This window comes from Drosophila rhopaloa, unplaced genomic scaffold, assembly GCF_018152115.1.
Source record: "Drosophila rhopaloa isolate 14029-0021.01 unplaced genomic scaffold, ASM1815211v1 contig_115, whole genome shotgun sequence".
Taxonomy (NCBI): Eukaryota; Metazoa; Arthropoda; class Insecta; order Diptera; family Drosophilidae; genus Drosophila; species Drosophila rhopaloa.
Genome location: NW_025334990.1, coordinates 11,768,554 through 11,793,389, shown reverse-complemented (window position 1 = coordinate 11,793,389; position 24,836 = coordinate 11,768,554). Strand labels below are relative to the sequence as shown.

The following is a 24,836-nucleotide window of genomic DNA, read 5'->3' as shown; positions in this document are numbered from 1 at the left end:
ATTTCTGACTTTGTTGTTATTTACTAGACCATACAGCCATTGGCAATACAAACAGAATGCTAGACATGCCAAAGGACGAAACAGGTCGACACAAGTAGTTACCTTTTCACTCGCCAACCTCCAACCCTAATTCTTTTTTTTGTGCTAAAACATTTACAACTGTGTTAAACTGGCAAATGGAAATACTTGCCATACTTCATAAACTATTTTAGAAGGCAAATGCTTGACCAGAGATCCGCTCACAGAGCGAAGTTGAGGTTGAGGCCGCACAAAAGTTGCGCCAATAGCAACCCGAAAGCAACAAAACAAGAAATAAATATAAATGCAAAACAACAGTGGAAACGACTACAAAAACAGAGCGTTGGTTGAGCAAGCCGCAAGCTGCATAAACCACAAAAAAAAGAAAATATATAGGGAAAACAGCACCAGAATTCAATTTCCAATAACGAAAAAATGAAAGAGAAATAACATCAACAATATGGTAGGCAAAAACCACAAACGAGTAAGGGGAAATGGAAAACGGGATGCGAGTTGGATAGAAAATATGGTACGCCAAAATCAGACGATAGTCTAATGCTCTCTAAATATTCTAGAACTAAACCTATACATATTTTTAAATTTAAGTCGGAGAAAAGACTTTCAGAAGAATAAGAATAAAAAAACCATTTTGGTCTTTAAAAGTTTTCAAATCAGTTTTCAAATGTATACATACCATTAAGTAATAATTTTTAAGCACAAGCAAGAGATATCATTTTGATTATCATAAAACCATTATTCAATCCATTAATAACTCTACTTTAAATTTTATAAATAGCGACTAAGCTAAACATTTTTAGATAATATTGTCAATCAAGTTTAGCTTAGGTTATTTTGATTTATATTTATGTTATGCAACTACAATTTGGTTTCCTAGCCCATAAAAAGTTAATATTTCTCTACGTTTTAAACAAGTAATAAGAATATTAAAAATCATGAGCGTGTTTAAGAGACCGTTTGCCAATCTGTTTCCCAAATTCCCCTTAAATCAGTTGATTCCCCTAAATACTACTCAGCATATCTGAAGCTTAAATTCCACGGAATTCCCTTCTTTTCTATAAATATTACTTAACCAATCTCGAGCTGATTCACTTCTGGCTTTTGGGCAGGAATACAATTCAGCAAACAGAGTCGGCCCTGAAACCTCACTTCATCAGGCTGAATGTGAGGACCTGGCAGGCTGGCATGGCAGGAAGCTTATCTAAGCCTTCAGCCACATCTTGGCCCGAACACAAAGAGCTGGCCCACAACATATGCCGCACACCTCCAAGTAGGTCACAACACCATAACCATACACCGACCATCTGCTCAGGAACTCACCTCTTCGCTATTGTTGTGTGCGATTTTGGGTTTTATTTTGTGTGCAAAGCTTGTTGAAATATTTTTGTAACAAGCTGGTACAGAATCCGAGCCAAAAGGCAAACAACAACGGCAGAAAAGTACGAAATTCCCCGGAATGAAAGTTTTAAAAACCCGAAAGCAAACCAAAAGCAAATATGTTGCGGCAATTAATTTTAATTAATTTTATGTTTCTCTGCCAAAAAAAAAATCTTTTCATCGATTTCTTAATGCCTTGCTTGCCCCAAGAATTTATTATAAGGATTGTTAATTTTGCTGCGGCTTTCGGAGGGAAAAAGGACTTCTTAAGTAACCGCAAACTGTGGACTTAGGCAGCCTTTAAAGTGAAATGGAAAGCGCAAAAGGGAGGCCATTAACCCAAAAAAAGGGAACATGCCAAGGCTGGGATATCGATGTCGTTTCCGGCTAATGTGTCCTGAAAAATGGGGGAGGGAGGGGAGTGGTGGGCGGTGGAGCGAATTGAAGCCTCACTTAGGCATCGTTTAGCGATAAAGGCGACATTTTGGACAAAGGGCGGGGCCATAACTTTAAACTGTAACGGCACAACTGTAAATTGTGCAGAACTCAGTCACAAAAACACACCAGATAGTCCCCACTACGTTTTGGCTTCTGAAACATATTCTTTGTTTTTGCTGCGGCTGCAGCCGAGAGTGAAAAATCGTTAACCTAATTTTCCTACTATCCAGCTTCTGGATCCTTTTGTCCTATATACCCCCCTTCTCCCCTCCCCCCACAAGTTGTTGTTTTCCCTCAAAGCTCTTGCCGCCTCCATAAATTTCCTTTATCTTTATGACTTGTTTTGCTTGCCGCTTTGCGTTTCCCCAACTCACTGTTTTTGCCGATTCAAGCTTATGTACATATATTTTTGGTATTTCATTTGGGCTCAGAGTTGCGAGTGTTAAATAAAGCGTGTTAGGCCTTGCAGAAATAAGGATAAAAACAAAAGACACACTGAAAATTAGCTGGGGAAAATGTTTTGGGTTTTTGTCGTCGGCAAGTTTGGCTTTTGTCAGATTTTTCCGTGTTTTTGTTTAATTTTAATGGTTGTGTTTTGAAAACAAAAAGTATACAACTTTTAAACAAAGAACTTTCTGAGTGTCGATTTCTTTTCATGAAGACCTCAATGCTGTTGATAGATAAAGAAAGTTTGACAAGTTGAAATGAAATATTCTTTTCACAACGAAAACTGGGATAAAGAAAATATAAATATTTTAGACTATTTTTTTTTCAACTATAGAACACACAAAAGAGGGTATCAAAACTTTAACCCAACAGATTTCAAATAATCGAAATTCGGCTGCCAAAATGGTCGAATAAATGTCAAGCTGACAACGGTGGCGGAAATTCGCAGAGAAGTGGCAACAGCCTTCAGCCAACTGCAAATGATGGGAACTGCGGCATATCGTGGCCGCATTCGAACATGTAAAACTCATTTGTCCGAATTGGGTTAATTGCATGAGCAGCTACTCGCAGCACTTAATAAGCCGACCGATGCACAAGTGACACGAATATGTGTGTGCGAATGCAATGGACTCGATGCCACTGCAAATTCAATTATGCAGCGGACGGTTAAGTATTTTTCACAATCGAATTATAATGACATTGCCAAGCAATCTGTAAGGGAATCGCTCAAAAGCTGATAAACATTATATACTTATGGCAGATCGATTGGTTAACCGGTTGGCAGTTGAGAAATCAATTATATATCGCTGGGGATTTAATGCAGATACCATAACGTCACGGACAACGCGGCGTATGCGTTATGCATTTTATTTGATTGTTGCGGCTGCAGTGGAAATTTAATTAGCATTTTGGCCCCGCTAATTGACAGCCCAAGGGTCTGCGAAAGTCGTTGTAATCTTGGCCCGAAAAATAATCAAATTTATGCCCAGCAATTGGCAGGACGCCAATAAAAACGGAAACGTAAGGCGGCCCCATAAACAAAGCCATAAGAAAAGGCAAGAAAGTGCCAAAGCAATATGCAAATGAATAAAACGCGTCGTCTGTCAAATGGCCAACAGCTGGCAGCCAGCTTTCCCCCAATAAACAAGCCAACAATGGAAATGGTCATGAATTTCTTTGAAGAAATTTTCAATTAAATACGCAAAAAGGAGTCAAAGCCGAAGAGGAAAATTAGGAATTAATTAAGACAACAGCCAGGCAAAGGCCCAGTAGCCAGGGTATAATTTCAAGCGGAAACCCGCCAAACAAACACAACTAACAAACGCCTTGGGTCAGGACCAGGATGCCGGGAAAGCTGGGAAAGCTGGGAAACTGGGAAAACCCAGAGATGGCGGCTGAAAATTTATTTGTGCGTTGATTGCGCGCAAATGATGATCATTTAATTAAGCACGCAACGAAGAGTACAACTAGCCGGCGTTTTGGATGGTGGGGGGAAAAGGAAAAGCCAGGGGAAAACTGGAGGGAAACCCCGTGGAGGCTGCCGGATGTGGCTGGCCAGTTCAATCTGTTTGTGTTTTGCATTTTCCTGGCATTTTATGGCCTACTCCTCGACGGGACCCTCCTGCGTTATTATTAAATTCTTTTTTGCGGCCTGGACGTCTTCCACTTTGATTGGTTTACTTAACGGCCTGCCGTTGAGATTTTCTCCGCCTTTTCTTCATTTTTGTTTTTTTTCATTTGATTTTGATTTGAAATTTAGATTGTGCGGTTTCTTCACAGGTCTAAGAATGTAATCCTGGACTTGGAGCAGGCAGTTTGGGTTTCGGGGACATTTTAATATTTATTTTTAATTAAAAACTAATTGTGTGCAAATTATTTGAGTTTAGCCCAATTACAAGAGATGGACATTTCTTGTTTACCATAAAGTTTGGAATTCATTTGAGAGATGAATTAATTAATTGGCTGTATTTGTTTCGGAAAGTTCTTTGTATTAAATAAAGCTTTTATTAAAAATTTGTTTGAGCAATATCTTTGCCTTAAAAAATCACCAAAAATATATTGCTTTCATAGTCAAAGGTTTATTCATTAAAAGCTAGCTGAAGTTGTGATATCAGACATCCCAATTAAACTACATATTCTTGCAATATATTTTTCAGCACAAAATTTTGTTCGCTTAGTGCTCAGCAGAGTTTTGCGATAAAATGAAATTCCAGTATATTTCATCACTTCAAACTTGTTCTCTGGCATATTTCATTTATTAAAACATTTACGATACTCGTAGAAACTAAATGGGATTTTTCGCCACTCCTTCACGCCTCTGTTTTTCCCCCTCTTTAACGCAATCGCCCCTATGTATCTACTAACTGAGTGGTAACTAGTTTTTTCTGCTTCCATTTTACCAGTGCTATCAACTAAAGCGCGCTCCTGGGATTTTGCCAATACCGCATTTTGCAGTCATATATAACGAGGGGCTCGGTCGAGTTCTTGAATCCCCACCCACTAGTTCACCCACCACCTTCTGATCCATTTCCCAGACAACGCTGCGGCAATTTGTGCACAAGCACAGCTATAACATACACATAAGCAGTTATAGGAGAGACATTAATAGCAAATGAAAATTGAAATTATGTCTATACACTCGACAAAGTTTAATGGCAGAACAGAGTCAGATAGAGCGAAGTTAAGCGGGGGATTGGAATCCGAAATGTTTCTGTGTTCATGCGGGGCTGAATTTGCGGAATCATTTAGCAAATAGCTGTCAGAAGGTGTGAAGCACCATTTCATTAATTCTGCTTATTTACCAAAGATAACTTTGACTACGTATGTTTATACGAAGAAGATTTTGGAAAGATAATTTGTTATCTGAAAAAATGTGTTTAGGAACAATTCATAAACTAAATAAGAATGGCTTAAATTCGTTAAAAAATCAAGATTTTTAGTTTTTTTTATTAATTAAGTTAATAAACATATAAGTAAGAGCCTATTTAAATGTAAGTTAAGAGGAACTTTTTTAAAACCATTTGAAAATAAAATAAAGGGAATAATTTATTGGATTGGAAATCGTAATCTTTATGAAATTTAAGATTTGTTTTGCTATTAGTGATAATGGTAAATGAAATTAAATCCAATCAGCGCATAAACGTAGTATAAGTCGGATTTTGTGCGTTTTGGTTCTGTCTGGCTCGACGCGCACAAACAGTTATTTTTGTTTCTGGAGGGCGTGTTCGCACACACACACACCTCCCACACGCCACCCCCAAAGCCCAAACAACACACCCACCCACACATAATCAATGATAATCCTCTGGCGTATTATAACCGCATTAACAGTTAGGCACGTTCGATACAATTCGTTACGTTCCAATAGATTTTCATGCTTATTTCAGATAGCAGCCGAAATATAATTGTATACAATTTGTGCAGCTATCTATTCGAAGGGGTGAGAATTCAATTGCAACCAGTTTGGTTTTTATTTTGCGGATTTACTGAACAACCCCACTAGCAGGGGCTGGAAATCGACAACCCGTAAACCATAAAATCTTCATTATTTTTGGCCACAGATATGCGTGCGGTTGTTAAAACTTGCACAAAGTGACACCAGACAGAGCTTTCTCTGTCGGCCACCAAAAAGGAACATCGAATTATAGACAGCAATTGTGGTACTGTGACCACAAAATCAATCAAAAAGTGAATGAAAGATCATTATGGAAAAGGCCAGAAGGCCGCAAGATAAATGATATTTTAAAAATCCGACAGACCGCACAGCTGTGATCCCGTTTCCAATCAAAAGCAACCAAAACCATTGATTAATTTCAAATTGAGCTTAAAAAATATTCACCATCAATTGTTGGAACAAAAGCTAAACTGTGATTGAATGTGGAATTTCACAATTTAAGAGCGTTTTAAGGGCAATAAGAATTTCAAATAAAAATTGAGGTTTCAATAAAAGTTAAAACTTATGTTTTATATGACATGTTGAATATAGAATAATTGTTTGATCCACCATAACTGAGTTGTTAAATCACCAATCAATGTAACTTCCCTGAAGCAAACCAAATGCAATTTTGCAGCAAAATCTTACCCCAGCGACAACTACCAAAAAAAATGGAAACTATTTCCCGCTGAAATTTGATTATTCCGCTGGTTCCGGGGCAACTGCATTAGTGAATAAATCCATGTCAAGTCGACGTCAAATTCAATTAGCTGACATAATTCTATTTGGGGACGCTGACAGATGGCAAACGGCAAAATGTAGCCCGAAAAAGGGGTTTCCCTCTGGCAAACATCACCCTCTGCGAAAGTTGTCAACATGGAAAATGGGGAGCCGGGAATTATGTATAGGAGGGCCATAGATAGCTGCAGAGTAAAGTCATAAATTTTGAAAATGGCAGCGGCACGTGGAAATTAAGTGATGAATACTTTAGGGCGTATAAACTTGCTGCCACAAAGTGCGAGTGCCCGACAGAGAGGGAAACATATATACAGAGTATGGGGGAAGGGGGAGGGGGCGGAGGCTAAGTCGATTTAGGTCGCCATGCCGGCCATATAAAATGTAAAACTGCTGAAGCGCAACCCATACACACATCACCCTGCAAAACGCCCCCAACTCTCGGCAGAAATATTGAAAAATATGGCAAGTGCTGAAAATTTTTGCAAAATATTTTGCAGGCAGACATCCCCTCGAGCAGGCCAACCCATATATCACAGTGATGCTTCGATGCGTGGCCAACGTGGCGTAAGCCTTTTGGGCACTATTAACCAACCGCCGGGCTTCGGGCCCTTCGTCTACGGTTCACGTACCTCCACGTCCACGTCCACGTCGCTAAAAGAAGCGCTAATCCAATTATTATCAATTCAGTGACGGGACCAGGGTTGCCAACTCCCCCTTCGAATCGAATGCAACCCTAATGGCGTTATAAATAAACATCCCCATCCGAATCCTGGTCAGCAAACGGAATTTTCTCGATATTCTTACCTGAAATGAAAACAAACAGAAACAAGTGAATTAGTGGATAATTTACACAGAGGAAAAAGTAGGTATACAAAATAGACAATTACATTTTAGTTCATATAGTACTTAAAGGAATTAAGTAATTTTGAATTAATTTAAAATACCTCTTTTGGAAATTTTATGCAAAAGAATACCTGCAAAATAAATACAATACTACTTATTTTACATCGTTAGTATTTATTTTATATATATGATTTTATATTCTTATAAATAAACCTTAAACTATTACTTAAATTATCTCTTTTTAGTAATTTTAAAAAGTATTATCTTTCTTGAACATATTTTTTCTCTGCAAAAAATAAGCTGATTATAACTTTCGGAATTTTGCACAGCCATCGCCTATCAACATAACTCTTTGCATAACCTACATCAAAGTAAAGCATTAACCATTAAGAGTGCTCATTAAAAATGCAAAATTCAGATAAGTAAGGTGCCCTTAGCTCGAATCAAAGTCAACTGTGAGATGGCTTTAAATTTTTAAGACAAATAACAATATTTGCCACATGGCCTGAAGGTGGTTCGCAAAACGCCAAGGCAAACAAGCCCTAAAAAGAGGGCTGCAAATTATCTGGGGAGCATCAGGCATCAGAGCTGGCAAAATATATTTCACGGCCCCCATTCTTGCTGATTGTGAAATCGATAAAGTAAATCGGTGAAGCGATAACATAATAAATTCTGCGTTTCACGCTCAACTACACCACACTGATACTGGGTTGTTGTTATAAAGAAGGTGCTGCTGATATTTATATACCTATCACAGTTCCACGAAAAGAGGGCCCCATAAATATTTATGATCTCCAATCGTGGAGAAAGGTGGAGTATGCAGTGCAACAATCAATTCAGCTCCTCATTTTTATACCCTTGCAGAGGGTATTATAATTTTGGTCAAAAGTGTGCAACGCAGTGAAGGAGACATCTCCGACCCTATAAAGTATATATATTCTTGATCAGGATCACCTCCTGAGTTGATATAGCCATGTCCGTCTGTCCGTCTGTCCGTCTGTCTGTCCGTCTGTCTGTCCGTCTGTCTGTTTCTACGCGAACTAGTCTCTCAGTTTTAAAGATATCGAATTGAAACTTTGCACACACCCTTCTTTCCTTTGCACGCAGTATATAAGTCGGAACGGCCGGGATCGGACGACTATATCCTATAGCTGTCATATAACTGAACGATCGGAAATGCCATAACTTTGGTGTTTGTAAAGTTAGGAAGTTGAGATTTTCTATAGGTTTTATTTTTGGCCAATCAATCTGACCTACCGAATTTCATGAGAATCGGCCGACTATATCTTATAGCTGCCATATAACTGAACGATCGGAAATGCCATAACTTTGGTGTTTCTTAAGTTAGGAAGTTGGGATTTTCTATGGGTTTTATTTTTAGCCAATCAATCCGACCTATCAAATTTCATAAGGATCGGTCGACTATATCCTATAGCTGCCATATAACTGAACGATTGGAAATGCCATAACTTTGGTGTTTTTAAAGTTAGGAAGTTGGGATTTTTGATGAGTATTAAGAATGCATCATATGAATAATTTTGGAGAATATAATTTACAGAGTATTCTGCAAGGGTATATCAACTTCGGCTCCGCCCGAAGTTAGCTTTCCTTTCTTGTTTTATTTGTTTGTTTGTTTTCATGTTGTGCACATAATTCAATGGAGCCAGCTTCCTCGCATCCACCCACTCGCATGCCATCGATAACAATAAGAGCAACCCTTTTTAGGCCCTTTTTTTCGTATTGTTGTTTTGTATGTCTAACCCTCGAGGAACTTCCGCACTCAAAAGTTGGCCACAAATAAAAGGAGCCCGGCAAAAAAGGTTGGAAAAGCGAAGTGGCACATGATGCTCGAGGATTGTGTGCCATGTAAGTGGTTCACATATCAGAGATGGCAACCTACAACCTGTGAACATGTCACTGATTCGATTAGTCGATCTTTTTGGTTGAGGAAAACCATTTACGGTGTCTACATATATGGTTTTAAGAGCTAGTTGGCTAAATTTGTAGCAATTAAAAGATGGATATGTCTTTGTATTTGTATCCAGAATTTACTTATAAAATCGATTAATTAATAATAAAGTTAACCGCGATTAATCCATTCACCTCTTGTTGCCACATCTCTGTTGAACTTTCCTTTAAAGGACCACCGGAAAACACTTTTCAATCCTCAATTCCCTTTGGCATAACTGTACCCCCATATTTGCTGATTTGACATTTATCCTGGCGGCTCGGTTAGTGACGGCGGAAAACCTTTGCGCATTGGTTGGCTGAAAAAATTATGAGTGGCATTAAAATTTGATGACTGTGTGCCGTTTCCCAAAGGGTGATTCCGCCCTCCGGCATTAGTTGACTTTTCATTCTTATTTTGAGTGTGCAAGGATTTGCAAGGCATTCAATTGTCGGTAACAAATCAAGTGGGTCGACGACCCCCATCAATGCCAGCCATAAAACACAGGCACTCAAAGAATGCAATTTAAAGTCAAAGTCCATTTGCCTTCGGTTGTCTTTTAAAAATTCTAAAGAATAATTCTCCCTATAGAAATAGTCTAGAAAAAATTCGTTTTAATGATTATTACAAAAGAAAGCTTAAGTCAGCATACAATGGGAAAATGCATTTGAAATGAAATAAGTTATATAGCTATTCTTCTATGCACACTGAAATAATTAAAAAACTAAATGAAATTTAATAAAAAAAAATCTAATTGGTAACATTTGTAATTATTAAATTCATACTTGCAGTAAAAATAAAAGAAATAAGTATAGTATATAATATAAGTGTTATTCATTTTAAAAACTTAATCTTTATTTATTTTTTGTAATTATCCCTGTAAACAATCTGTAAGGAATTTTTTAAATAGTCATGAAACCTTTTAAATTATGACTTATTTTAAAAAAGGTTTACCATCGAAAATAAAAAAAAGATTTCTTCTCAAAATTAGTAAAATATTATAGCTAAGTTTTTTCCCCAAGTACATCTTTTTTCTGGCACAAATATTATTTCAGCTTTCTATTCGTTTTTTTCGGGTTGGGACTGCTCACTTAATTGCTGTCCAGAAGGAAACCGAAATGGTATTTCCCCGTCCCGACTTTCATAAACAGCTCCAGCATATTTCAAATGTCAAGAGAGAAGGGGGCCAAAGGATATATAGTGTAAGGAGGACAGTGCGGCAGCTTAAGTGAAAGTGTTCTTTTTCTGCTCGCTTTTCTGCAGCGCAGAAGTGCCACATAAATTTTTATTTAAAGAACAACAACAATAAGGAAAGTTTATTACACATTTACTGGGGTTAACCGCCGGTTAAGTCGGTCGTGGCTTGCATATACATATACCTATATATTCGTCGACGTTAATTGAAAGTTAGTGCGGCGTTTTTATTAACACTTTCGGACCGTCTGGGCCCGGCTGTTAATTAAGTTAAATGTTCTCAAAAATTATGCAGCTCGAGGACTTAGTTAAAGGAATTAAGCCAAAGTTACTGTCTGCTTGGTAACTAACCCAACTGTGTTGAACTTTTGCGAAACTTTCTGACCTTAACAATAATTTACACTTACGCAAAAGTTGGCGAAACTCTACCCATTCTACCAATAAGTCGTTGCGGTCGGTTAACGCGACAATAAAAAACACTTTAAAAAATGAGCCCATTGTTCTGGGGTTTTTTTGGGGGTTCCGGGGAAAAGAAAGAAACTTTTAATAAAAAGCAGCAACATTTTGGGGTTGCTTTGGATCCTTAGAGGAGGGGGGACGGAGGGGGAAAAAGGGAACATCGTCAAGTGAAAGTGCCCGAAACTTGGGCGTGGAAATTGCAATTTCTTCTAGGTTTATTTCTTTCAGGGCGTGGCGCATTGAGGCATAAATAACAGCAACATTATTCACACCGAAACGACAACAACAACCGCAGTGGGGAACTGAGAATAGAGACTAGAGAAAGTGCCCCCCGTAGGATGGTTGAATTTTCTTGTTTTTGTTGTCTTCGGCTACTAAGCAAACTCGCGAAGAGAAAGCCAAGTAGAGAGCAAGTTTGTCTGCCAGGCAAAACCATCCACCCAACAGCAGCCAAAGTTTATATTTGGTTTATTTACGCTTAGCCAAGTTTTTTTTTTTGTTTTTATTTGTTACTTATTCTACACTTTTTGGGCTGCGAATCGAGTCAGGGGGGCAGAGTACATTTTTTAACGCTTTAGCAAATTTTCTGGCGCTTCAAAGTTGCTTTCCATGTATTTTTCTTTGTTTTATTGGCCTAAACTTTTGTCTTGCGCTTTTTAAATATGCAAAAGAGAGTGCTTGATCCTCTTGCCGCCCAAAAAAATACTCAAATCTGGTGTATACAAGTTGGCTAAGCATTTTGCGCTTCTTAGAAATGAAATTCTCCAGTGTTTTTGCTTAAGACTAATTAGGAATACATTTTCTAGGAAACACGAAAAGAAACTTCAACCAGGCAAATAAGAAAATTCAAGATTTTTCGGTAGAAGCACTATTTTTAAATAAATATACAATATTTTTGTTTGGAATTAAGACCATAAATCTTTATACCACTCAGTTTTTTTGTAAAATACACCGCTTCTTGCTATTTAATATAAGTTCTTAAAATTGTTATACTTGTTGTTTAATATCCCCAAGATTGTTTTCTTTATTCAACCGTAATTCCTCTATTAAACAAGAAAGGAAAGCTATCTTCGGACGGAGCCGAAGTTGATATACCCTTGCAGAATATTCTGTAAATTATATTCTTCAAAATTATTCATATGGTGTATTCTTAATACTCATAAAAAGTCCTAACTTCCTAACTTTAAAAACACCAAAGTTATGGCATTTCCAATCGTTCAGTTATATGGCAGCTATAGGATATAGTCGGCCGCTCGTTGTGAAATTTGGTAGGTCGGATTGATTGGCCAAAAATAAAACCCATAGAAAATCCCAACTTGATAACTTTACAAACACCAAAGTTATGGCATTTCCGATCAATCAATTATATGGCGGCTATAGGATATAGTCGTCCGATCCTTATGAAATTCGGTAGGTCGGATTAATTGGCCAAAAATAAAACTCATAGAAAATCCCAACTTCCTAACTTTAAAAACACCAAAGTTATGGCATTTCCGATCGTTCAGTTATATGGCAGCTATATGATATAGTGGCCCGATCCCGCTCGTTCCGACTTATATACTACCTGCAATAGAAAGACAACTTTTGGGAAAGTTTCAAGCAGATAGCTTTAAAACTGAGGGACTAGTTTGCGTAGAAACGGACGGACGGACAGACGGACAGACGGACGGACAGACGGACAGACGGACAGACGGACGGACAGACGGACATGGCTAGATCGACTCTCCTGGTGATGCTGATCAAGAATATATATACTTTATAGGGTCGGAAATGTCTCCTTCACTGCGTTGCAAACTTTTGACTGAAATTATAATACCCTCTGCAAGGGTATAAAAACAATCCCCCTATTTAAACAACCCCAAATCAGCTTCCTTAACCCCCGAAATAAAGTTCCACCCTCGCCGAAACTCTAATTAGGTTACGGTAAAGGTAGCCTGTAATCTTTCTTTCAGGATTATTTTTATTTCAAGAAGCTTACGGTTCATATTTAATTTTCCAACAAAAAATTGTATTTCATTGGATTTGGTTTCAGGGCTTTGAAGTTGTTTGGGTTCAGTTCGGTTCTTGGGTTGTTTGTTGATGTGCCGCCGCATTTATTAACACTTGAAGGTCCTTGTCGCGACAGATTGCCTGCAGTGGCACGCCCCCAGGGAAAAGGCAGGCCTCCGTCCCTTGATTGTTTTCTTTTCTGAACGTTGTTTACAATTTTCCACGGATTGACACCCTCCTGGCTCTCATTTTCCTGCTTATTTTCTCGCTTTACGCGTAATTCCCCCTTCATTTTTCTCTTTGCCGGCACATTTCGAATGCATCAGCGGGCGGTTTATTTGGCCATGGGCTATCAGCTATCGGTTATCGGTCACCGCCTGCGCCTTGAGAAAATCTCATTGACTTTATCTCATTATACGCCTGATTGACCATAAAAATTGGATCATCCATAAAAATAAAAAATTGTTTGAGAAACCGCAGCTTTGATCTTTCCCCTTGTTTCAGTTTCTCCAACTTTATTTTGCTTGCCATTAACTTGCCACAAAACAAAAATATGGCCCATCCCAGGGGTGCAATCCTTATAAATTGCTTCCACTATCCACGAAACTTCCTACTCCACCGGTTTTGATGGCTTCGCCTTCGTCTTGAACTCATAAAATTGCTTAATTAAATGAGTTTTATGTCCTATTGACAGTCGCTCAAACGGAAAGCGAGAAAATTTATGCGGACTTGTCACGTAGCCGACAATTTGTCTCAATCATAATTTTCCCCTATCTTAATATTTGTTTCCTTTTCTTTTACAGTTTTTCGGGCTCGGTTCGTTTTGTCGGTGTCCTTAATTAAGGCCTCGGGCTTGTTGTCCGTTGCCAAGGGGGAAAAGATGCTATCAAAAGGATAACAATACACTCGTGTTGTCCTGTCATACAAAATAGATAAATATAACATGTTGGGTAAAACATTGGAACTAAGGAGAATCATATTTGTGGCATAATGAAATTGAGTTACTCTATCATTAAATTAGTTTAATTTAGCTTAAAAGCATTCAAAATTATAAAACAATATATTTTATTTCTGGAAAATAACGAACTGTAGAATTTAAAGCTAGGAACGCATTAAAAGAAGAGCCAGAGAAATATTTAGTGAAGTACTTTATAATATACAATTATGAATTTCTAATAGAGAAAGCTAAAGTGCCACACTGCACACAACAAAGAATTTATTTAATCTCACTAGAGACATTTGTGGCACATTTAAATAAATTTAAATTTATTGTATGTTCATACTGTATCTTTATTTCTTTATTTAAACAGTCATTGTACAATAATTTATATTCAATTTCACCCCTAGATGTCTCATTTCTCATCATCATGCTTCTCGCATTCCTTGCTTAATGATTTCAAAGTTCAACTCCAGAATTGAAATACCTACTTTCCAGTGATTTAAATCACAGAATGCGTCTGTAATTTGTTCACATTCTTTGGGGAGACGCCAGACTTTCGGTGAAGCCCCCAAAGGAGAGCCCAGACAAATAACAAGAAAAGTAAAACACTCACGAGCCCAGCGCAAACAAAAATCCCGCCCACCTATGAAAAGGCGCACCCACGATTTTGGGCACATTACGCAGACATAAATACAGACAAACAAAGTTTTGTGCGACGCGTTTCCGATTTCGGTGCTTTTTCCGGGGGAAAAGGGGGAAGCGGAAAAATGTTGTTGCGGATGGTGGATGGGGGGAGGTGGCACGCATGTTGTCTGCCGCTTGTCTGGAAAGAGACAACTCTGTTCGGAAAAACTGCGGAGGGTTCAGCCACCTGGCAAAGATTTATGTAGACCAAAAAAGGTGTGTGTGGCTGTGCGCGTCTTAAAGCTGCAGGTAAAAGAGGGAAAATTTACGAGCCAGACGGGAAACCCTTTTACAACAGAGGAAGTCCCTTTTGCCCCACCCACTCTCGGCATAATTAGGCTGCCATTAGCAGTTAGCTGCCCCACAGACATAACTCTCGATGTGGCTGGAAAATGTAACCACAGGGTACTTTTTCAAACTCTCTGTGTTTGCGTAGACCATAAATTTGTGTTGAAGGGTTTTGTGATCATATCGCTTACACATTTCCATGCAAATGCATTATTAATGAGCGGATTTCTTTCGGGCCTCCTCTGATTTATGTGCCGCAGTTAATTAGGATCTCGATTTGCTGCCCCAATTCCCGTTGCCTACTTTTCAGCTGTATTCGGTTTTAATTTTTCGTTTTTTGAACTTTATATATAATATTGATTTTGTTCACACTGCTGAAAACAAACATAAATCAAATTGCAGTCATTTATGCTGACAAATGCAAAAAAAAATGCAGCCACAATAAAATAAATAAGCGGCATAAATATTGTGTTTGGCAGGCCAAACTATATGTAAATGAGTAAATGTTCAGAGAATGCATTTCACCGGAATTTCCAATTGCCGTTTTTTATTACCTTGCGATGTGACAGGAAAGATATGTAGTAAAAAAGGTCGAGCGATTTTTGGTTATGATGAACCAAAAAGTTGAATACAATAAATATATACCTTAACTTTGTAACGTTTAACGATTATTTTTAATGGAAATTACTATGAATATTTGTATGGAACTATTATTAGGAGATACATTTAACACAACTTTTCAGAAGCTAACATATTTCTTTTGTTTGTCATGTATGACCATTTTTTCGTAAGAGTATTGCGTTCAAATAAAAACTGTTTATTATTTGACAATTAATTCCATAATGCAAAAAGTCAATACAATTTACTCATGTTTTTCAAGCGCATTTACAATTTAAAAATGTAAGCCCTTCTCGTGTTTTTTTCGTTACACGTTTTATTATTTTTTAAAAAGAAAACAATTAGAGCCAAACTGGTTCAAATCTAATTTATAAATAAAACTTCATAAACATATCAAATCGATCGGCAATTAGGATTATGTTGTTACGAATTATTTGTGTTTTTTCTGTGGCTAATTTAAATTCAATTAATCTCACTCGGATATCCTTACAATATTTTTGATCCAATTGCTGTTTAAAAAAGTAATAAAAGCCTGAAACAAATTGTGCAATTTATTGGTAATTAGCTCACGTGAAAAATGCCCCTATTTTTGTCATTTTTTGTGGGTATAACCATAGCATACGTCGTTCAATTAATTTATTTTAAATACCAGCGTAAAGTGAATGGTAAGGTGTGGAAGATATAAAGTTAATGCAATTTTAATGCCTGATGAATAAACAATTAAAATTGGTTTAAGTGCAATTTACGGAACAGAATTTAACATTGTGTAAACGTTGTTAAAGTAAAAATCTAAAAAATCGCTGGAAACTCTAGAAGTAAGGGAGAAGCTGACATTATATCAAATTTCATTCATTAATTTCCATTTGCCAATGCCACGCCTGTCTGACTCTGTGGGTTCAGGCTTTTCCCCCGACTCAGCGATTTTCCCATTTTCCTTTCCCTCGGCAACACCGCGTTGGAAAACTTTCACTCTCTCTGTGTAATACAAAACCTGGGCTCGCTTTTCTTGTCTTTTCTCGTGTTCTGTTGCGTTGTCTAATCATGTATGAATGAATAATGATATGAATTTGACAAGGCACAAAGTGTATAAAGGAAGAATAGAAAGCGGCAGAAGCGGGACGAACATAAAGGACATACAAAAATTTATTCATGCAAGTAAATGCGGGAAAAAACGGAAAACGGCTGAACTGGGAAAGTGAGCAAAGAAAATTTTGTTTGCCGTGATTTTAGATGCCGCTTCTCATTTTACATCCAGCGGGAATTCTGGTTTTACAGAGGGGGAAACACACAAAAATACAGAATCTGGGGAGCATTGCTTTATTTTAATTACAACACTTTAAGCTTTAGCCGGCACTAAGTAGCTGCAAGTGGCCGGAAAACTCTCTAAAGCCCACCCCTGAAAAAAGTGGATTCTCCGCCCCAAAAAAAAAGCAGGTAAAATAAGAAAAAGTATTTACATTTATTATTAATGTACTTATGCTCCAGCTAAGAAACAGCGGCAGACACAAGGAAATTGCGTTGTCAGCAGCAGCTTCAAGATATACGGCTGTGCCAGGAGTTTTCCTTGTTTTGTCTTATGAATCCTTAATGTCTGACTCCATACTTCTAAATATAAGCGAAAAACTCTCAAGCCGAAAAAAAATATTCAATGAGCGAATCCGAAATGCTTTAAGCTGTAATCTGGGGTCACAAAATGTTTACCTAATGGGGTTCACGGTATCAGATACTTAAGGATTATTAATGGCACACATTATGATTTTTAAAACGACTAGAATATTATTATCAATATTCTCGGAAAACATTGCATGGCGTTTTTCAGCTTTTGATACGAGGTTTGGCTTATAACGATATTTTCATCCTACTTCTTTTGGTATAAACTAATATTTATCAAAAGATCTTTATCGAAATGTCAAGCATAATTCATTTTTATAAAAAAATCGTTTTCCTTACATGGTTTTCCCATTAGCAAAACATTTGCAAGCCCCGAAAAATCCTCCAGGGACATAATCCCCCTTCTGTAGTTGCCATTTTTATTATACGATATTTTCTGACTGAACATGCGCCTTATGCTTCCTGCTCCCCAATGTGCTTGAAAAAAATTACAAGCATTTAAAGTTTGTTTGAAAATAAAATAAAAAGGTGCAGACACAAGGGCCTTTCGATGTTTGCCTGTGAATTTCGGTGTTTTTTTGTCTGTGGGGGATGCATAAAATATGCGTCAGATAAACGTACTTGGCTCATGTTAAATGTATGCAGCAAACATTTATGCGCTGCTTGTTTCTTGTTAATTTATTTAGCCAGTAGAGGGAAAAGAAAGTCAAAAATTAGGCAGGGAGTTCGGGAACAATAAAATGCGAGGCGTGAAAATGCCGCAGGCGTAAGTATTTAACACCAACTACAAAAGCACGCACGTCTTGCCGTCGCAGTCAAAAACAAATGGGCAGCGGCGAAAGCGGCAGCCAGGATAATTGCCCCAATGGACGTGGCAATTAACGGGCCGTGAGCCACAGGGATATGGCAGGACTATGGACCATGGACCAAGGACAATGGACAATGGGCCGCAAGTTATGCAGCACAAATTGCAAACATTTCGGGGGGATTGGATATTGGTGGTGGTGGGTCGTAAAGTGGCATTGACAACGGATCAATGTGGCGGGGGATTTTCCAACTTACCTTCCGGCCAGCTCCAGAATTCAATCAACTTCCCCGTTTGTTTGTAGCCCAATTAATTTCGGCAATCTAACCAGTAAAAGCCATCAAGCTAAACAAGTGAACCCGGGATGATAAGCCCTAGATGCTGACACTGAGAGAAACGGTTGCGTTTCTGTTTAAAACTATTTAGTTTCTTATATGTATAAAAATCTAATGATTAAACAGCAGTTTTAAATTCCATTCTTCTTTCTTAAATTCAAAGAGGAGTTTAATTTACTTTACAATTTGGGAAATCTATTTGACTACAAATTAAAATGTACATATCTTTTAGTTCTTTCAGCAAGCGTTTTATACCGCTTATACGTGATTTATTTTGCTTTAACAATTAAGATGATATTATCAGGGTAATGTTTTGGAAACTCCAACAATAATCTTAAATTTATTTCAGTGCCCCGAGGCCGTTCTCCGTGGCTGCCATTTCAAATGCAACTTGCCAGAGTGCAACATTTCATTTTGGCTTGCAAAACGCTCGAGAATTGACTCAACAAAAACCTCGACAAGCTATAAAAATGGCAAAAACAGAGACGAACCGAAACCAAACCAAACCAAACTACAAACAAAAAAGCATAAAACTGTTGCGAAAATGGTTCTTTTGGGCGAGTGTGTTTCGTTTCAGGCCAAACAAAAACTGTGACAAGGCACAAAGAACGGGCTGGAAAAAATGGCAGGACTAAAACAAATATTCAGCAGGAGGCGAACTTTATTTCGGTTTCAATTTGCGATAAAAACAGCGACAAGAGTCGCCAGGGCAGCGGCAAATGAAATTTAACAACTCGCCGAGGAGCAAACTCGAATGGGAAATGGGAAATGGGAAGTGCAATGAGAAGGGGAATTGGGGGCCGGGGGGCGAGAAGGATAAGGCAGGACATTGGGGGCGACTTGGCACAAAAGACGAGCGATGCATTTCCCCCGCTGCAATTGCTGTCGCTGCTTGTTTTTGAACATTCATAATAAATTTTGCGCTGCGAACCTCCTTCGATAGCAAAAAACAAAAGGAGCTGAATATATATCCTTTTTTGCCGGTATAACTTCTTTTTCTGCCGCCTCCAACCAGTTGAAATGTAACGGATGTTAGAGTTGCGCACTGAAAATTATATATAAACAGGATATGACAGGCAGGAAGCCGTTGGCCCCCGCTTCCCCACCACACCCCACGAACATCCACAGTTACTACGACTTTCCACCGCCCCAAGTCGAAGTGCATTGCTAAGCTTTTTCCTCACTTTTTTTTTGCCTTGCCTTCCATTTGCCCCCTTTGCTGCTGCTTGAATTTTAATGCCAAATGGCATTCCGGATTGAGCCAGGTCCTGGTCTCGGACCAGAGGAATATCAGACCAGCTTCGGATATGCCGCTGGCCAGGACTAAACGGCTATCAGGGGAAACAAGTTGAGACGCAAGTGACAAGAGTAGCAGGAATACGGGAATTCTGGAAAGGATATTGTGTCCGGAGGCATTATTTTATATTTTATGCGGTACGTATATATTTCAGCAAAAATGTGTCATATATATTTAAATAGTTGATAAGCTGGTTTTTTTTTTAGGTAAATACATTTATAAGACTTTAAAATTCTAGTCAGCTTTCACAACAGCCATTTAACTAGAGCTCATGTGTACATGCATTTCTTTAAAATGACCTTTGAATAAATATTTTTTTAATAAAAAAGTAAAAGAATACATTTAAAATGGTAAAAACTTTCGGCAAGAAAATATATAAAAGATTACGCACAGATAATAAAATGAGACAAAGATTCTTAAAGATAAGATTGCTAACAAACGTGGTGAAATAATATATCAGTCTACATCAACAGTGTTTCAAGGGCACATTTCTTTCCCTAGCTTTCCTTTTCCCAGATAAACTGTACTGCATTTTAAGTGGATGAGCAACAGAACACTTTTCCACAATATAGTAAAACCATAGTGTATGTACGATAAAGTACAAGGACTACTCCTTGGCAATATTTTATGCAAGCATAAACACAAGTGCAGAGCTCTCATAAATCACGCATACGCACTGTGGCACTCTGCCTGCTGCAAGAGTAAAAACTATAAATAAACCAGACGATACTATAAACAACAAAAGAGTGGATAGGTCTCGGTTATAAACTTTCACCGAAAGATGTTAAAACCGTAATTACGTATATGAAGGAGGCATTATTCACTGATAAACTTGAAAAACATCAAAAGTTGGATGTTTTGATTTCGTGGGATAAGAATGAGCTGTGTGGCAGGTCCTTTGCCCTCCTCTTCATATTGAACAACTTTATCCAATTTCTCGTTTTGCGCTGAGACCAGCACATCGCGCATAAGCACGTACAAATCGCATTTCTTAGGCTCCTTCCTGCCGCTTTTCTGCTTCCTGCTTATCCTTTTTTATTTGCCCCTGCATGTGGGCCAAGCTTTGGTTGTTTAGCTGTCAGATTTACTTGTCTCACTGGGTCGTCTGAATATCCTGGGTGCTTGCCATGTGTGTATGTGTGTTTGTGTGCTATAAATCGACAGCTAAATCTGCAAAAACATTGATAAGACAAGCGACATGCCAATGCGGCCAAAGGCATTTTCCAACAACCCCCCTCTGATTTAACCCAAAATACCAAAACGAACCGAAAATGTTTAGCCAACTTGCTGCGAAATTGCTTTTCGATTTATTTTCTATACATATGTATGTCTGTTTATATATATGTATATATGCATGTCTGACAAATTGGGAGAGAGGTAAGGCATTGTGACAAATTAGTCTGTGGGCATTTGTTGCTGCTTGCTGCGCTGGCACAAATTATGAGATTCTTATCGTCATCTCTACGATTGAGTAATAACCCGAGTGAGATTCCCAATGTTTGCCCAGAGAGTGAGATGCAGATGGATGGCCAAAATGTGTTTGCCCCATTTTGGCCTGGGAATCGTGCCAATTTGGTATGGATTTGCGTGTTTGGAAGAATTTATAGAGACTAAAATTGCGGAAAATGTTTGGCATATTTTGCTTTGGTAAAATTTCAATTAAGTGAAAGTTTGTGATAAATATTGGAAACATTTTATCAAAATATTCAAATATTGATGCACACTAAAGGTATCGTTTGGCATATGAATCACCAAATTTTAAAAACTAGGTTTCCTATTGAAAATTAATTGAATGTAGCTGAAAGCGCAAGCACCACAAATATAATGTATTTACTATACATTTGTAATAAAAAGCTAATTACACATTTCTCTTATAATTTTATACATTTTTCTTTTCCTAGCCAATTATTCAGAAATTAACTACTCATTTAGTCCATGCAATAATTATCTTTTAAATTTTATTATGTTTTTTTTTTGTTCTTTAGAAGTAAATATTTTAAGTGAGAATAATAAACATTATTTCTATGATCATTATACCCTTGCAGAGGGTATTATAATTTTGGTCAAAAGTGTGCAACGCAGTGAAGGAGACATCTCCGACCCTATAAAGTATATATATTCTTGATCAGGATCACCTCCTGAGTTGATATAGCCATGTCCGTCTGTCCGTCTGTCCGTCTGTCCGTCTGTCCGTCTGTCCGTCTGTCTGTTTCTACGCAAACTAGTCTCTCAGTTTTAAAGCTATCGAGTTGAAACTTTGCACACACCCTTCTTTCCTTTGCACGCAGTATATAAGTCGGAACGGCCGGGATCGGCCGACTATATCCTATAGCTGCCATATAACTGATTGATCGGAAATGCCATAACTCTGCTGTTTGTTAAGTTAGGAAGTTGGGACTTTCTGTGGGTTCTATATTTGGCCAATCAATGCGACGTACCAAATTTCATAAGGATCGGCCGACTATATCCTATAGCTGCTATATAACTGATTGATCGGAAATGCCATAACTTTGGTGTTTGTAAAGTTAGGAAGTTGGAATTTTCTATGGGTTTTATATTTGGCCAATCAATCCGACCTACCAAATTTCATAAGGATCGGCCGACTATATCTTATAGCTGCCATATAACTGATTGATCGGAAATGCCATAACTTTGGTGTTTGTAAAGTTAGGAAGTTGGGATTTTCTATGGGTTTTATTTTTGCCCAATCAATTCGACATATTAAATTTCATAAGGATCGGCCGACTATATCCTATAGCTGCCATATAACTGATTGATCGGAAATGAAATAACTTTGGTGTTTTTAAAGTTAGGAAGGTGGGATTTTTTATGAGTATTAAAAATGCATCATATGAATAATTTTGGAGAATATAATTTGCAGAATATTCTGCAAGGGTATTTCAACTTCGGCTCCGCCCGAAGTTAGCTTTCCTTTCTTGTTTTCCTTTGCATCTGTTAAATCCATTCAAAATTCATTCCATAAAGAGTTGAAATCTTTTTTACTGAAGAGATAACCTGAATGATTTATTATTCCGGTCTTATTTTTATATTTTTCATGATCTTATAGTTTAAATCTTCCTTATTCCAATATATTTTAGTTGGACTCACCTAATGTCTTGGTCCACTGGGCGGTGGGTCGCCAGTCGGGATAATGTTTCGGGAAGAGTTCGCGGGTCCAGTAGGTGTGCAGGACGACCTTGTAGACGGCCAGCCGGTCCAAGGTGCAGCCCGTCTGGGGGGCGGGCTGTGTAGCGGGGGGCGTGGCCGGCGACGCGGTCGGATCAACATTCAAATTCGTATTGGGAATGGGGTTGGGATCATCGGTGTAGTAGTAATTACGATTCAGATTCAAATTGGAATTCAAATTGCCATTCTGAGCGGCAAACTTGATGTTGTCCCTGTTTTGGCGCTGTTCCTGCTGATTCTCCACACTATAGGCGTATATCGATGGGTTGGAAATGAAGGAGGCGCCATAAGCACTAACGGCATCCACTTTCGAGGGAATGGAGCCGAGGCCCAGGAGGATAAACAGCAGCCAGTGGGCCAGAAAGTCTGTTTTCGGTGTCGCTCCCATTTCGTCAAATGTTGCGTGCTAATTCGCTCGCCCTTTCTCGCTCTCTCCTTCGCCGGTGCGGAGCTATTTTTGTTTTGATATAATTTATATTTCTCGCTTTTTTTTATTTCTTTGGCCGCTTACACTTCACATTTGCCTTCGGGCCGTCGCTTAAAAATAAATGCACACACACTCGCGACACTCACATATTTATTTTTGGTTTCTTCAACTTTGTACGCTCTGCGTTTTCTTCACTTTTTGGACTTTTGGCGCGCAGCAAGCTCAACAAATTCGATATGGTGCGGAAAACTGTGGAAAATGAGTGGAATTCAATGCCCAGATGTTAGACAACCGCCCGCGTTGAGAGTTCGTTGCGGACTGAGCAAATGTTGCGGCAGGCAATGAAAACATCAGCCGCGGAGAGCGCAGAGCGGGGAAACCCTGCAGTGGGAGAGAGCGCAAAAGCCGGAGAAAATTAACCATCCTTTTGGCAGAGAAAGAAAGAGAGCGAGAGAAATTCCTATCCAACTGTTGTTGGGAATAGAGCAAAAAGAAAGGAACAGCCTGTTGAGCTCCCATTTAACTGTTGTTGCCTAGGGAACTTTTTTTTATTGTTTCTTAGTGGGTCCATGTTAATCCTGCTGTTAACTTTTAAGGATCCTGTTAATGGCAAGTTATATTGTTATTCAAGGATTTAATTTGTATTATATCTATATAAGGTATTATAATTAAGGGTCATTCAGGAAAAGCTTCAGCGTAATTATATTATTTTTTTTTAATAGGCGATAAAGCATGACCATTATCAACATCTTAATACCAAATTTCTTTGGCAAAAACATTTTCCCTGTTCTTGATGCTAACATGAAAACTTTTACATATCCAGTTATATCTTTAATTGAGCTAACTAGCAAGCTTAATACAAATTAAATATAATTGATAAAAATTTTGTGTTTACTTAAAATTATCTAAAATAAAAAGCACTTATCATATTTTGATAGATTTTAACCTTCAAACGTACAAAACTAAGACAACATCTCGACCATCACGTAGAAGTACGGAATTTGACTGACGCAAAACACTTGACATTTCTACAGACGAACGTTAGTTGAACTCCCATTGTTGGCTTAACCCCCGACTGCGATTAACCCCCTGTGATTACCGTGGCTTGTGTGCTGCTGTTTCGCTCCACTCCGTTGTTGTTGATGATTGCCACAGGCTTAGTAGCATTTATTGCACATTTCCTTTCTGCCATTTCTGAATGTCAGCGTTAATGAGGCGGGCTTATGTATATGCCGACTATTCACGTACATATCTATCTCAATCTACGACCATTAACGAAAGTGTGTGTGCGACATTACTATTGTGTTTGAACAATGAGAACAATTTCCGATTAAAACCAATTGAAGCTCTTTAATTGCTACAATTCAATTAAACAACACGCTAATGGCAACAGAACGGCAACAACTATCGATTTACTGAGTGGGGGTTGGTCAGCGAGCAGCGGTCTATCATTCTTTCAGAACTTCACTTGAACCCACTCCCGGTAATTGCCATTGACATGTGCCCCCGGTAGCAATTATTCCCCCGGTTCCATCCTCCATCCCGAGAAATACGATTCTTCAGGTGGGAGCTTCCCGAAAGTTGGACACACACAATTATGTTGCACTTAAATGAGTTGTACGTGTCCTGACCGACTGCCCGTATCCTGTGTCCATTATAGATCGTGTCCTGCGATACGCTCGAGTACTTTTCTGTACTCAAAAAAAAGAACACGTTATCGAAATTACAATTTACTTTTTTAAA

The 24,836-nt window shown here is 38.3% G+C and overlaps 1 protein-coding gene across 1 annotated transcript in view; it reads right to left on the bottom strand.

Annotated features, from left to right (window-relative positions):
- Positions 1-23,399, bottom strand: part of LOC108045064 — a 48,291-nt gene extending 24,892 nt beyond the window's left edge. The window contains exon 1 of the mRNA XM_017124245.2: positions 22,589-23,399. Coding sequence (XP_016979734.1) covers positions 22,589-23,054 — 466 coding nt within the window. The 5' untranslated portion in view covers positions 23,055-23,399. The remainder of the gene's footprint in view (positions 1-22,588) is intronic.
- Positions 23,400-24,836: the final 1,437 nt, after the last annotated feature.